This window comes from Dermacentor albipictus, chromosome 8 (assembly GCF_038994185.2).
Source record: "Dermacentor albipictus isolate Rhodes 1998 colony chromosome 8, USDA_Dalb.pri_finalv2, whole genome shotgun sequence".
Taxonomy (NCBI): Eukaryota; Metazoa; Arthropoda; class Arachnida; order Ixodida; family Ixodidae; genus Dermacentor; species Dermacentor albipictus.
In genome coordinates, this window is record NC_091828.1 from 55874431 (window position 1) to 55890517 (window position 16087).

The window sequence follows — 16087 nt, forward strand, 5'->3', positions numbered from 1 at the left end:
CTCTGCTGCAGAAGAGCCGAAGCTGCTGCTGAGAGGCACCAGTCACTGAGCGAATGCATAGGGTTGCCGACTTGCTCAATAACTTCCAGTCACGAAAAGTAATTAACAAATGATGCCTCATCTTTAGTCAGTCTACAAGTACGTTTTCTCGATACCTTTGAGACAATGCGCAGTGCTGTAGCAATACACTTTGCTCTTGCAGCATTTGGTGATGTGCTCCAGTCTTTCATTACCAACATTTTTGTGGTTTGCTAGATACGATTGACTTTCAGTTGTTCCTCAGCTGACCCGAAGCAGAGTCGTAAATAGCATTACGTGCATCACATAATGTAAATACGCCATCTCCTTTTCTTTTACAAAGCGGACTTCACGTATCCATTACACTTCGCATTGTTTCAAAATTGGGACATATTTGGTACTTGATATTCGAAAGTAATTTTTTTCTTGAGTATTCATATTATATTCGATTACAATATCTTGCTACTTGAATGCCCAACTGTACTTCAAGAACACTCCTTCACCACAAGTGTGATGAGAAATTAGTTTAAAAATACACCTCTAGTTTAGTGCCCTCAAATAGATGCAAAGGTGACAAATTTTTAACTGTAATAGAACAATCACCCGATGTAGCTGAAGTGCAGTCAGTGCTTAAAAGCAATTATGGTTTCAGCGGTTCTTGTGGAAAAAATGAAGGGTTGTTCCCGGCTTCCACAGCTCTGATGAATAACTTTTAAAGAATAAAAGCAACATTACGTTTGAGAACTTAAGAATAAAACTCGGGTAACAACAGTGTATAGGCCTTCTTTTATGGCACAAAAAGAAAGAAAGCCAGAATAAAAATGCTTAACGAATGAACTATCACCAACCAACACGGAGCTTCCAGCCAGGTCACAAGCATAAGGGTGCTATGGTCACAAGGGTGCTTTTCATAGCTCTCCTCAGAAAATGAACCGTAACAACAATGACAATCCTTACCCAAGCAGTGTCTGGCTGCCAATATTCTTGTGACACTCCTGGAGACTGTGGAACAGGGCCAACTCTGGCACCTTTTTCTGCGCAGAACGAAACACATCAAATGCAAATAAATGAGAAGGTCAGCAGTGACCCGTACTTGGCGTCTGGTTCAAACAAAGCCCACACAAGGACATGTCCAGTATGCCCAGCACATATTTTCAATGAAAGTAGCAATGCAACCTTCCACTTCCACCGAGAAGAAGGACTGCCCATTTGCACTTATTCCACATGAATGACCATTGCAATTGATAGTTTTAGATTGTGTGTAAGCATATATAAGCACCTACACAATGCTCCAATACCTACGGCATAGGCATCAGCCTAAATGGTGGTAACACCTGGTGCAACTGCACACTTTAGAGTATATTTCTTTGACTGCCACAACAAAAAGACACTAACCAAATACCTTTTTTATGTTGGCAAGCTCATTTATAAATTTACTTGTTCCGATGAATGTTTCACCAGGAAGCAACGTCGTCACACAGACGCTGGACATTTTGTGTATCTATAATCATTCTCAGCTTTGTGAACAAACTCTCTTTTTCCTGCAAAAGTGGTGGCCCCAATGTTGAGTTTATCTTTTCTCATTTGGAGACAGTAAGCAAAAGGACGTTTAATGTTATGCTTGCTTTATTGTATACCGACAGTTGTCTCACTATCACCAGGAACAGAACTCATAACACTGATATAGAAAGGGAACAGCAATCACAAAGTTTAAAGAGCAGTATGAAAATTTTGTGCACTTAGGAACACCTGCCAGAAAAGATATAGCTAGTGTAATATGCATAATCAAGCATAAAGTCACACTACAATTATCTTGGCAAATATTATAGAGATATGTTATGGAGCTAATATTTCAATATGAAAGGCTTGCTGTCCGGGGAGCTGCATGGACATCAACACACTCTGATTCATATATGTCATATATGTAAAATTTTCTTATCAGGAAGCGGTGTCTAACAACTTCCACAGGCGAAAGGTCATAACATTTATCTTTCATGCAGCAATGAGATACTGAATAGCTGGCATAATAACAGAGTCTTTTTTTTTTTCACTTAAACTGCTTACAGATGTTAATATGCGGACACATTGTTGTAACATATTTTTTTTATGTAATCCTTCTAATTTCCTCTCATGCTGGATGACCAATCCCAGCAATACCAGCGTACGAGGAATCTGTTGCCAAGTTTTTTGATGCCGACAAAAATTCCTCACAGAGTGGACTGTGCTTGTAGATAATGAAAGAAAAAGAACGGATTGGGAAAAGAATCGACAATACCGGTTTTTGCCTTTCACAAAATTAAACCAGCGAGAGCTCTTGCATAGAGCCAAGACGGATATATCCAGAGTTTCTTGCACTCCTTGCAGGTAGGTAGCATCAGCACTCCTTTAAGCTTAAAGGAGTGCTGATGCATATTTTCAAAGATTTCGGATCTCTACCACATGCTTGTTGCACACAAAAGGATGACATTTAGCAAACATGTGGGTTGAGAAAGTCTTGTATGACGTCTTAAGTTGATAACTGAAGATTGTGTCAAAACGCTGGACCTGTCGTCAACATCGTTGCCATGTCCTGACATAGAAGACTGCTTGCTGGCTTCGTGTATCAGCAAGGCTAGGTATGATGAAGTTACTCATAAAGGCATAAACAAAAGTGCTGCATGCATTTATTCTACCTGCACTCGCCTGTGCAGACCACAGTGATTGCAGGAACAGAGTGACCCAACATATCCATGGCAACATGACGCACTCACCACCTGGTTGCCGAAAATGAAACTGGTTTGAAGAAAAGGTGTTGCAGTAAATTACTTAGGGCACTCTTGCTTTAGCTAACTTTCTTTAAGGCTGAAAACGTTTGGATCTTCACTGAACTTTTTCATTACCGCTCGAAATGTGCTCGTTTTTGGTGCTCTTAAGATTAGCATTTTATTCCAAGATGTAGCAGTCGCAACGCATACTGCGATACGTAAAATTATAGCTCGACCACTGATGTTTTAAATGGATGTATATTAGTACTAGTTGCTCAGATAATTTAAGAATTCTTCTGATGTGTAACTTTAAGGAGGCACCTCGAGGAACACAAATAAAAGTAATAATTTTCTATTTTTAGTGTAAGCACAGAGAGTAAAAAAAAAAAAATTGAAATATACAAAATATGCACTAGGTTCCTAGTTCCCAACTTTTTTAAGTCATACCACGCAATAACATTACCTATTATAAATACCACAAACACTAGCCATGCTATGTGGGGAAGCAGTAGCTCTGCAAATGGAAAAGGGGCAAGTTCCTATTGTACAGGGATCATTTGCTTTTACTTGCAGCCGCAGGAACCACGTTTGTTTTTTTACTGCATTCTTTAGGCACACAAAGCATTGGCTGCGAGGTAAGGGAGCATGCAGAAGCCTTCTCATACTTGATTATTGCGTTCGATCAGCTTTTCTGTGCTATTGAGGAGGTCTGGTGCGCATTCCACTGGCACTGGGGCCTCCACATGCTTTCGTTCAGTACCTGTACAATGCTGCACAGGAATGTGGAGCAATGCACAATACTGCACTGTAATGAATAAGGGCATTTGCACAGGCAGTGTTCAAAATGCAAGAGATTACACAGCTAGTCAAGCTTTGGTCGAAGGTCAGTCAGGAATAGACTGTGTGCTCTTCTGCGAGTGAGAACCCCACACGAGGGGAAGGATTGCTCGTAATAACTTGTACGTACGCTGTCAAAGTACTGATGGATAAAAGCAATCCATGGAGGGGAAAATAAGGTTGCACTTGATATCAGATGAACACACTTATCAAAATCACATGCACTCACAAGCATTTACCATTGTTTCAGACATTGTTAAAACAGCCTACCTATATGGTGCGTTGGAAAATTAGACAACCCGAGAGAAGCTTCTCTGTCTTCACTGCTACTGACATTTAAGAATTATGTTGGCGAGTCAACCAAAGCACAAATTTTGCATCTTTTTATTGAAGAAGTGCTAGGAGTACTGGAGGCTAGGATTGACGATACATCCAGTTCAAGGTTTATATTTCCAGACTTCTCAATCTGCCAAAAATTGCCAAATCTGACAAATAGTCAATATTCAGTGATTTCATATGGTGCATGATGTTGCTAGTAGATGAATTCAAACATAAATGTTTAACAAAGCGTAGAAAAAAACTATAGATGACATTTAATCTATTCTATAGGTGCAGTAATGAAAGAGTTGATGTGAAAAACTGAAAATTAAAAATTTCCCCTCAGTACTCCTATAACGTGCCATTCATGTACCAACAATATTTTTCATTCATATTGCACACATTTTCTTGTGCATACTGCACACCTGCTGCTTCCCAGTGAGGAATGCCATGGAGCATTTGGGTGCCTGTGAGGTTCCTTCTGGGATATATTGGCACAGAAATTCACAGAATTTAGAGGCCAACTGCAATGAAATTTCATTTGCACTAAATTGGTTTTAAATGAGCAGTAGGTGTATACAATTAAACCTTAGCAAACCCAACCTAGCTAGTGACAGTTTATTATATGAATTGGGAGCCATTAAATAGAACTTTAGCAGATTATCAGGTTACATGGCGGTAAATGAATAAGACTGACTGTTTGAGTGCTGATCTTGCTCTCATGCCTGGCTGCATGGGCATTCAGGAGAGCACTGGTTCTCAACATTCTAGGTTCTGTCACTACAGGATAGTTGTAATGCAGCACTATTTTTTTTTTGCTTTGATATCAAAGAGGTGAACGTTTGCTGGCTTTCTGTGATGCATCCACTTTTAATTGAAATGTACAATTTTGTGGTTCGGCTGCTTTGTATCTACATTGCCTCAAATGTAGCTCTTTCTTCGATAGTCCTAAATTTCGTTTCACTTGTTCTTTAAGCAAAGGAAATGCAGGCAGAATGTTGAGTATGAGTATTATTTTGTGATTAAGAAAGGGTTAAAAGTTTCACGCTGTGTGTTAGAATATGAACTTGGATGACACTTTAGTGTGAGCAGAAATGGAAAAAAGGGAGAAAGACGTTATGATGTGCTATCCAGGGTGTCTGAGTCTCCCTTTTTGGTGTTGTCTGTTGGTGTTAAGACATTATGAAAACTTAAGAGTGATGAAACGCGATTGCTATGCAAAGAAAAGTTTCGAAACGATAGCTGCTGGTGCCAACCACTGCCTTTTGAAGAGCCGAGCGCTCACCTGCAGCTTCTCATTGTCCTCGAGAGAGACATGGTGCAGGCAGGAGAGGATGCGCTTGTGGGTGCAGGCACAGGTGTGCTTAATGCTGTCCACCCTCTTCTCGGCCTGGATCAGGTCTTCAGTCAGCACATCGCTCTTGTCCGCTCTGCACAGGGAAGAGAGAACAACAATTTAGTGGCGATTTAGCAGTAGATTCTAGAGAACTGCGTTAGCATAACGTTGCACCTCTTGGAGGTCCCGCATCCATGATTTAAACCACATTAGCCACATTGCAAAGCATTGTTCAGGAGCTCACTGGACACACGTCCTGCCTCTTGAGGAGCAAAGTTCAACTGACGGTGGTCTGCAGCCCATACACCCGTACACGCGCGCGCACACACACACACACACACACGCACACATCTGCATGCACGCACACATAAACACCCTTCTAAGCTCTTCTATTCCCTCTCTACCTCTTCCACGTAATCGTCTTCTCACAATTCACCCACTTTTTCTTTTCCACTTTGACACTCCTAAAGCTAATACATTGAAAAGAAAATGGCTGACGAGAAATGAGCAAAGGGCTTCATATGCATCTTGCCTTGCACATTTTGCAGCTGTGTAGATATCAACAAACATACATGATATGACAAATTCAACACACTTTCTGGAGCATACATGGACCCAAGCTTTCTTGAAACATTTCAATTAAATGCTATGCAAAAGGCATATGGTGTTTGCAGTTTCATTTGCAATTATGCACAAGGAACTGCTCATATTATTCTCCCGTTGCAGAAGTTCAGTGTCATTTAACTTTGCAGTAACGTGAACATTTATGTTCTACACCAGGTTTTGCAGCTTAGCAAATGCGTGCCTGCCTGGCCGACAGGTGCTTCTTGGCTTTGAGAATGCACATTGGTCCCATGACAGAAGTGCAAATGCCACATGCTCCCACAATGCAGGTCTTCATATGCTCAGGCTTGTAAGCATTGACAAGAAAAAAAAAAACACCCTTTGCATTACAAAATAAAAATGTGGCGTGCCTGAAAGCAATAAACGCTTAGGTAATTACGGTAAATGCCACTTTTCAATGCCAGAGCACGCAAGAAATTGTTCCCCAAAACGAGTTGACCTGTCTTCACCACTGTGCAAGGTAGCAGCTATCATCTTTCACAGATTCAATTCCTTTTCTCCCACTTTTCTAACTTGTTACTTCAAGTTAAAGTTAATGCAGCATTTGCAAGTGAGAAGACAGGTGTGCGTGCTATACACCCCAATATATCTCCGCTACGCTTTCCAACTTTACCCTAAGAAGGAGATGCACACCACGGTAAAGAAAAAGAGGTGTGCGAGATGTCCAAGTGTTTATATAGAGCCTAGCAACCCCCAAGGTGAATTTAGCTTGCAGAATGCAATTTTCTTAGGCCACATGACAAAAACAAGCAAACAAACAAGTGAAAGAATTACAAAAAAGTGAGTTGTGAGAAGATAAAATTGAGAGCTGAGGAGTTATACGAGGCAACTTTAGCCTACAAGATCCAATGTAAACAGGCAAACTAATCTGTCAGAAAAGCACAACAAGACCTAAAAGAAAATGTAAATGAGCAGCCCAACAAAATATAAACATGTTCTGTGTGTTACTTTCGATATTTATTTTTTTTGCTCCATCATGTTTTTGCTGATGTAGGACCTTGCACAATATAAGTGCATTAGTAAAACAGCTGTAGTGTCCATTTCACGCTTCTGGGTTTGTCGTTTCCTTTTTGCGCGTGCGCGCTCTGTGGCCCAAATAACGTCGAACCAACTAGCCTAACCGCCAGCTCGATTTAATCTGCCGAAAACAAGCTCGACGGCGCCAATAAATCGAACTCATTCGATCTGCACCCAATCGATCGGTGTATTTCGCACGTTTCGCCATATTATTTACTTTTCCTAGTTAGAGTAGAACTTGCAAATTTCACGAAAAGAAGCAGCCATTTCTTGTTTCACAAGTTCAGTTGGAAACACGTCCCCGAAAAGCAAACAGCAAAGCCGGAACGGGGCCATCTTAGCCTGGGACGTTTCTCGCTCGCGCGCGCCGCCACGCCTCCCAACGCCTCCGTCTGAGGCAACCCGAGGCTGGCTATGCAAACGCATCGGCGATAGCTTTCGCAACTAGGCACGGAAAGAACGCGTGCGCGTACCTTCGGCAGGCTCATCTGCTCCGCCGCGCATGCCGTGACGTCACGCGTGTTTCGCGTCGGTGCTCACGGTCGCCTGGATGCGACGCCGCGCGCGTTTTGTTTTCAAGACGCCTGACCCCCGCCGCCGCCGCTGAGTCAGGGCCGTGGCGTCACTGGCGGATGCCCCTGCCGCCACCGCTGCAGCTTTCTGTTTTCGCTGCTCGCCTGCTTTTCTGGAACCGCACGGATAGCAGACGACAGCATTCGTTACTGGAGTTTCTCTCTCTCTCCTTTTCTCTAGAGATGGTGAAAAATAACTAGCTCCTTCATACCTCTGCTTCTTCATTTATTCACGTATTTTATTACCTACATTTGTTCTGTTCATGCTGCATATAGGTTGCGGTTACCGTTAGGGTTGCGCCTATTCAACTGCATCTCTGTGCGTCCAGTCCATTAAGCGATCTTATACAGAAGTAACCTATACGAAATCCCGTTGTTCCGCCGTTTCCTGACTTCTGACATCAGAAGGAGGAAAAATAGGTGACAGACACTTTTGTTATAAGTCCTACTTAAATGATATCTGCACTCTAAGCACCTCCGTGCATCATGCTTCCTGCTTTCGTTGCCAAATGGTCCGCGCCACCCAGGCCCTCAAAATCGTTAACCGCACAAGTGCGCGCAGTGATGATCTTTGAACGCTTCTTTTACAAGGGTTGCGATTACCACAGTCCCTTTTTATCGGACACCGAAAGCGCATCAGGCGGTGCAAAATAAATAACGAGTTCCGATTGAATGAATGATTGAATGACCACAAAGATAAACACCATATCAGCTGGGACTAATTATTTCGGAACCATATCTGCATTTAGTCGGCGGAAAGCGACCTAAGTGTGAGCGGAAAAAACAAGGACTTCCGCATTTTTTTTTTAACTTTGCGCTCAAACCGCGTTCCTGGTGACGTCAGGGTGATAAGGATACAGATAACACTTTATCTTTGGCGGATTTCGATCTATCTTGGGCAGCAGCAGTTAATGAAAGCTCAAATCCTGAATTACTGTTTACTTTCGAAAGGAAACCTATTATTCCTCATTTGTATATATAGAACAACGGGGAGATAGTGCGAGAGTATGGAGGTGGAGTGGCCACGCGTAGACCTTTTGTTTCTCGTTCAGCTAACGACGAGAATGATGCGTTTGGCATCGCATAAGCGAAATAATCCAAGTTAGTATTTTTATTGAGAGCTCGCTGCGGTAGCTGGATTTATGGGAGTTAGCAGACTAACAGTGCACGCTCTTGTGAGCTCCCGGCACTTGATGGGGTAGTTCTATTGCCAGCGCACAAAGCGACGTGACATCGCGCTTACGTGCATTTTTTTTTTTTTTCTCCAGGGAGGACGCATTGTGAACTGCAGGCTCCGAGAGACTTTCGGAACTTCGCATGGTTGAAAGAAAACATCCATCACGGCGGGGTCATTCGCGGTCCCGGAAGAAGCTATAGACCACACGCGTATCACTTTTTTTTTTGTCGTCTGCTTCGCTCTTTGGCGGCGCCGTGTATACAGCAGACGACACCTCGCACGATCGTCCTCGACAAAAGGCCTCGTCACGAAGAAGGCTGTCCCCGAGGAACCACCGCATCGGCGCCGATGGCCTCTTCCGAAGCACAGCGAGCGTGAGACGACGCCCAGTCACGAAATCCACGCGAGGTCGCTTTGCCCGTCAGCGATGAGCCACGAGCTGCGTCCCGGAAGGCCGTGTCGCCGTTTTTTTTTTTTTGTTTGTTTCCCAAGACGCACATCCTGCAGTTTGACGCCTACGGGCGGTGCATATGTATGCACGCCCGGCGTCGCCGTATACGCGACGTCCCGTCCCCATCGTCCTCTGCACAGGAAGTAGGCCTATCCCGCTCGCTCGCCTATCCAGCCGGCCACGAACACTCAGCTCATAACAGCACGCTCGGAGAGGCGTACGGCAGGACCGCGCACAGACTGGCGATCGGATCACGGAGTGAACGTCTTCGGGGTCGGTGCAAGGGGAACGCTCTCCCGTGAGGTGCGTGCGACGGCGGTTGGCACAAAGTCGAGGCTGGCCCGCTAGCATCGCTCGCGTGCGGCTCTTGCGAGGTGAACGGGGCTGTCGGAAGCATCCGTCAAGTCGCCGAGATGCCGAACGTTTCGCCATCCTTCCACACCGACACGACAAGGTACAAGGTTGTGTGCATTCAAAGGTTCCTGATAAGCAAACCTCTTGGCCCCCGTGCGTGCAAGAGCGGCATGCAGCTTTCACTGCAATGAAAACGATCTGTGCCAATAGAGGCCAACACAGTATACCGAGGCCCCTAACGGCAATGATGACTCTAGCGTTGCAAGCTGCCTTGTTTCTGAGGTGCAGCCTCTTCAAAAAATCTCCGCACCCGGTGAGCACGTGGCGACTCAAGTTGACGTCATTGTGCGCATTCGAACGCGCCCACGGATGTTTCGGAATTACGAGAGAAAACTTGGCGATTGAGACGGCGCTGAAACTATCGAGCATGCATGTTTAGTTGGCTCGTTACAGTGTTCATCGAAGCTAACCGATGCCATATAGTTATCCTTCTTGCGGCCTTGGCCTTTAAGAATAATGAAAGAAGGGCTCAAATCTGCGGTGGAGAATGACGAAAGACGCCCAGACGATTGCTGGCGTAAAGGTAGGGAACGTTCGGAATGCATTACCGTTTCAGGACGATAACTAGTTCGGAAGAAAGAAAATGAGATCTCAGTAGTGGCCGGCATCAGCCGTCATTCAGTGTCAAAGGGCACAATCATAAAATCCCTCCAACTATCCATTCACCCATACGGTGCTCAAATGCTTTGGAGACCGAGTAGGTCAGCATTCATTGAATTCGTGAGTTCGGATACAGCTCTTACAGGGAGCTTGCATCGGCTCTGGGCACGGTTTCTAATCATTTGCCGAAAGCTGCGGCTCGTAAATCATGCAGTACAAGCGAACATCCCACGGCTGCATCTGGGTATAGCACTTAGCAGTGACATAGTATGAGAAACTAAGCTTGGAGACTTGGGCCGGGACGACGCATAACCTTTCTATTCCAATTATATTCCTCTTCGCGCTTCGTCAGAGGTTCGACCGCTGTTCCGCCTACGTTGTCACCGCGATCGGCCAGCCACGAACTGTCCGTGATTATACCTATCTTGGTTACGCTGGTGTCGCCTATACAGGGCGTAAAAAGCGGTGAAAGACCGCGCATTGCAGGTATTTGACAAGTCGACGTCGTTTGCTGCGTCATGCATAGCCATTGTGAAGAAACGGTGTGCAGCACGCCCTGTCATTATTATACTCTGCGCTAACATTACGCCTCTTCGCTATGTGCGCCGAGATGCGCGAGCGTACAAAGGACAGGGCGACCGGAAACCGGGGCAAGCAGACGACGAGCAAACCGTCACCGGAAGGAGACCGCAACGACGACGCCTGCTGAAGCCGGACGCAGAGAGGGTGACGGGGGAAGACAACGACCCGGAACAAAAGTTGGAGCGCGCGCTTGTTCGGACGAGCGAAACAACAGAGGAAGGAGAAACAAAAATGGCCGCGGATGATGCAGCACGGCCACAGCCTGGCACTGCGTCCCGTGGCGGAGATGGGGAAGGGGGCGTGCGAAGTGTGACCACAGAGAAGGCACGAAACATCGCCGAAGGCTACACGCTCGACGGGAGCATCTCGCTTGGCCCTCGAAGAGAGCTTCCCTAAAAGCGATCGATCGTCATCGGGAGGAAAGAACAGAAGACGCGGGAAATGAACTAAGAAAAAAAAAAGAAAAGAAAGGCAACAGCGAAGAGACGCCGTGCACTGGATCGAGTCACTCCCGATTCTTGAGGGTGACATCGCTCGTTCGTTGTTTTTTGTTTTTATATCTTACTATAAAGCTATACAACAAGCCGCCACAGACGCACCGACGTCACGCATGGACGTGCGGATCTTCACCACCCAAAGATACACAAGGAGCCCACGACGAAGGAAATCGAGTATGTTCATGCCCGTCGGCGACCGGGGGCACACGGCGCCACATTCCCCTGTTGGGTCACGCTCGAGGGAGAGCGGGATTATCGAACGGCACGCTTCGCCAATGCGCCTTGCATATTTATTTGGAGCCTCTACTTCTGCTATCGCGTTTTTTCGGTTAAGCTGATAAATATGTATCGTAATCATCATAAACGAACAGCATTTGCGAAGTGTTCACACCCGGGACACATGATGATGAAATATATGTATGCCGCCGCGAAATTGAGCCGCAATTTAATACGAAATAAAAAAAAGCTGCGTGCGCGACATAAAAGTGTGTATGCAAGAGTAAACGAGTTAAATAAATGAATGGGCATCGGGTCAGTACCGCCCGAACATATTATGCAACAAGAATGAAGATGGCGTCGCGAAGCAGAACCGCGCAAGCTATAGACAAAGCTAATTCCCACAAGACGCTGCGCTATCGCCGGCTAATGCCCGCAACATTCCCACAAGCGTACTATATGTCACCACAGCTCCTTGAAGGCTACGCTCCATCATCAGCCTACTCTGTGTCCGTTGCAGGGCCAAGCCCCTCCCGGCGATCGCCAATCATCGGCTGCCTTGCGTCCACAGCGTCTATGCGTATTACCTGGAAATTTACCGACCACGCGACTCCTAATCACATGGCGTACTGCTCGACTACTGCTGCTCGACGACTGCTGACACCACTGTAATGCTAACAGACCACCAGTTGCGTGCCTTACGCATTACGTGCATGCCCTGTCCCACGAGACGCTGTACTGTGGAGTGAACGGCCATCTCCACTCCAGTCCCCTTTTTTCATTCGTCTGTAGAGTTGCTTATCCACGTGGTCTGCGGTGCGTGCCACAACGTTTTGCCACGTGTCAAAGCTAGCTCACAGTTGCTCCAACGACTCTGCTGCGGTAACATTTCATATTCATCGACGTACAGGCGGTGGTTCTTAAGCTTATGCGCAAGTAGAATGGCTACAGAACTTGTGGCTACCATAGCGTAATTACTGTGCACCATGGTCGCGCAATTCCTCCATGATGCACATTTATTAGCCTATAAGTTAAACGCACCGCTGGCCACAACTCTTTCTGACAAAGCGCAGCAAGTGTGAGCCAGTTGGTAAGCGCACTATCAGAGTCCTTCGGTACTTGTATCATCCGTTCGGGAACGTGGTGGGGCAACAGATTACAACCGACTGATGCCGCGCGCATGTTACAGGGCTGCGGGCGATACGTGACAAAACGTTCGAGGATTGGTATCGCGTGATAACCGTTGCGCGGCATACCGTAGGCAACGCCCTGGCCTTGTGAAATACGCGCACCGAGAGAACCTGATCCGCCCAGGAAACGAACAAGAGATTCCAAAAGTAATCGCATCGGGGGCAACATATAAAAAACGAGGGCGCGTCTTCGACCTAAACCGAAAAACCGAAACCTACACGTCAAGCCTCAGGCGAGCTACAGGAGTAGACATGGCGAAGTGGGCACCTTATCGATTGTTCCTCGCGTCTGATACGCGCTATCTCCCACCGCACAGACCGGCGCGTCTTGGCGAGATTGCAAGACACTCGAGCAGCGACTACCGCTAAACAAAGAGATCAGCGGACACGTCATGGGGGGAGGGGGGGGGGAGGAGGGGCGGGGGCGAACTCCACTCGACGGTTCGGCGACCCCCACGCTCCAACGTGCACGTGGCCAAAGACCGAGCCAGAAACGCTGTTGTGGTCGCTGGACCATTTCGACGACAACTCGAGGGGTCAAGCTTCGCCACACTTCCGGGCGCGGTGGCGTCACTGCCCATCTCGTTCGAGGAAGTTACACATTCACGCCGGCTGCGCTGTCAGAGCTAATCGCGATCGCATTGTATGTATACACTTGAGCCCACAGTGACAGCGCTGTTCATCGGACACCCAGCAGACGGGCATGCAAACAGTCACTGCCGCGGAGCGACTGACACTCCCCTAAGTGGTGGTAAGCAAGCTCACATTAAACGAAGGACATAATACACGCACTACACAAAGGGCCATTTTGGAACAGCCCAACAGCCACTGTGTACAATATCTGCGAGGTATACTATGTGTATGTCTATACGGTACAGAAGTGCCCGGGCGCGCAGGAGTTCCCGGTGCTATATATATTTATATCATCAGCCTGGTTACGCCCACTGCAGGGCAAAGGCCTCTCCCATACTTCAATAATAATAATAATATTTGGGGTTTTACGTGCCAAAACCACTTTCTGATTATGAGGCACGCCGTAGTGGAGGACTCCGGAAATTTTGACCACCTGGGGTTCTTTAACGTGCACCTAAATCTAAGTACACGGGTGTTTTCGCATTTCGCCCCCATCGAAATGCGGCCGCCGTGGCCGGGATTCGATCCCGCGACCTCGTGCTCAGCAGCCCAACACCATAGCCACTGAGCAACCACGGCGGGTTCCCATACTTCAACTATCCCGGTCAAGTATGTATATATATATATATATATATATATATATATATATATATATATATATATATATATATATATATATATATATATATATATATATATTTATTTATTTATTTGCAATACTGCCAGTCTCAGTTGAGACCAAAGCAGGTGGGCACAATTTTACAGAAAGATACAAACAGGTCATGTTACATGGTACATTAAAAGAAAAAAAAAAAGGAAAAACGCTTCCTTAACTACTGCAGGAATCATCATTAATACAATACTTTTGGTTGGTATAACAATATGGCCATAACAATATAATAATGTAGTTAGTATAACAATATAACAATATTGTATTACTAGAATTTATATAAAAAATAGCGAATGAATGACACTTGTAAGATCAGAGAACTTATACAGGTAACAGATAACCGCGCAGAAGCGGCGAGTTTGGGGTTTGAAATGCATAAATTTCACGCACAGAAATAAGTATTAGAGATATGTGGGTTAAGATGAAGATATGTGGGTGTGTTAAGTGGCGTCTTCTATGTTTGATGTCTGCAGTAGGTTGATGAACGATGAAAGTGACGGAGAGGAAACTATGTCTGAGTGGAGGAGATTCCATTCTCTGATCGCACGTGGGAAAAGTGAAAACTTGAACGTGTCATTGCGAATACTGTACTGGTTTAGTGTAAGTGGGTGATTTTTTCGCGACAGGCGTGATGTTGACAAAGTAACGTACTTAGTTCGGTCTATCTTATAACTGTCGTGCATTAGTTGGTAGATGAATTTTAAGCGGGCGTGTCTGGCCCTAACAGATAGTGTTTTAAGACCTGCATCAGCTAAGAGGTTTGTAGGGGAATCATAGGGACTGTATTTGTTAAAAATGAACCTCACAGCTTTTCTTTGCACCTTTTCTAGCTTTGATGTGTTAGTTGATGTGTGTGGAAACCAGATGATGTTAGCGTATTCTAAGACGGGGCGAACAAAAGTTGTATAGGCTAGTAGTCTGGTGTGTTTCGATGCAAGGCGTAAACATCGTCTAAGGAAAAAAAGCTTGCGTAATGCGACTGCGGTAATATTATCAATATGTAAGTTCCGAGAAAGGGTAGAAGAGAATGTCAAACCTAGGTATTTGTGGTTATTTACTTTATTCAGGCAAGTGCCACCGAGGGCGTAAGAAAATTCTGAAGACTTCTTTTTTGTTGTAAAGGACATGCATACAGATTTAGTGGTGTTAATTGACATTTGCCACTCTTTACACCAATTGCACACCAAATCGAGTGCTCTGTTTAATAATAAGTGGTCTGCGTAAGTGACAATTTCTTTATAAATAATACAATCGTCCACGAAGAGCTTAATGTCACATTCAGTGTTAGCTGCAATGTCGTTAATAAAGATGAAAAATAGCAATGGGCCCAGCAATATATATATATATATATATATATATATATATATATATATATATATATATATATATATATATATATATATATATATATATATATTCCCAACTCGTAAGGAACTCGTAACTCGTAAAGAAATCAAATAGGAGAGCTATTTAACGGAACCAATGCAGCGCTGGGAGAGTTTGCACTGCAGATGTATTAAAAGAAGAAAGATAAAAAAAGCAAGCAGAACATGTCCTTCGTATAATCACCTAGGTCAATGCGACCACTAATCAAGCGGTGGTGCGTACGTAATTTGGTTACGAAAACTTCGTTATCAGTAGATTTTCTTTAATTATCGTGTTTATGTTATGTAAATATATGTAGATGCATAGAGTATGTGTTGGGCGCATACCCAGTGGACCATGTTGTTTACTTGATGAGGCGACAGTGCGGTCGAAGCTATATAGTAGACAACTTGCGTAGCTAACTGTATGCATGGCAAGAGCTTCGTAAAGAGGATATAGATAGAGACATACAGCTGCCGAAGAAGGCTAAGAATGCTAATCGCATTAAACAAAATATAGCGGGAGGGTGTGAGCTTGTGTGTGTGTGTGTGTGTATGTGTGTGTGTGTGTGTGCGTGTGTGTGTGTGTGTGTGTGTGTGTGAGAGAGAGAGAGAGAGAGAGAGAGAGAGAGCACATATTGGTTGACATCGAGACCCCGGCCGGCAGGTGCAGGCGAAGCAGGTGAACCACGACTCGCACAGCATTTCGCAAACATACGGAGCAGGAAACGTAACCGACACGTCAGCTAGACGGACAGAGGTGAGACGAAAGCCCGCGCGCAGGGCGCGATTACGGTGGTGCGGCTGGGCTGAAACTTCGCATCGCT

At 45.3% G+C, this 16087-nt stretch overlaps 1 protein-coding gene across 1 annotated transcript in view; it reads right to left on the bottom strand.

The window, feature by feature from the left end:
- The window catches only part of LOC135921740 (SH3 domain-binding protein 1-like), a 155280-nt gene that overhangs the window by 36358 nt on the left and 102835 nt on the right, over nucleotides 1-16087 (bottom strand). The window contains exons 2-3 of the mRNA XM_065456039.2: nucleotides 5203-5347; nucleotides 976-1052 (exon numbers count right to left, since the gene is read on the bottom strand). Coding sequence (XP_065312111.1) covers nucleotides 976-1052; nucleotides 5203-5347 — 222 coding nt within the window. The remainder of the gene's footprint in view (nucleotides 1-975; nucleotides 1053-5202; nucleotides 5348-16087) is intronic.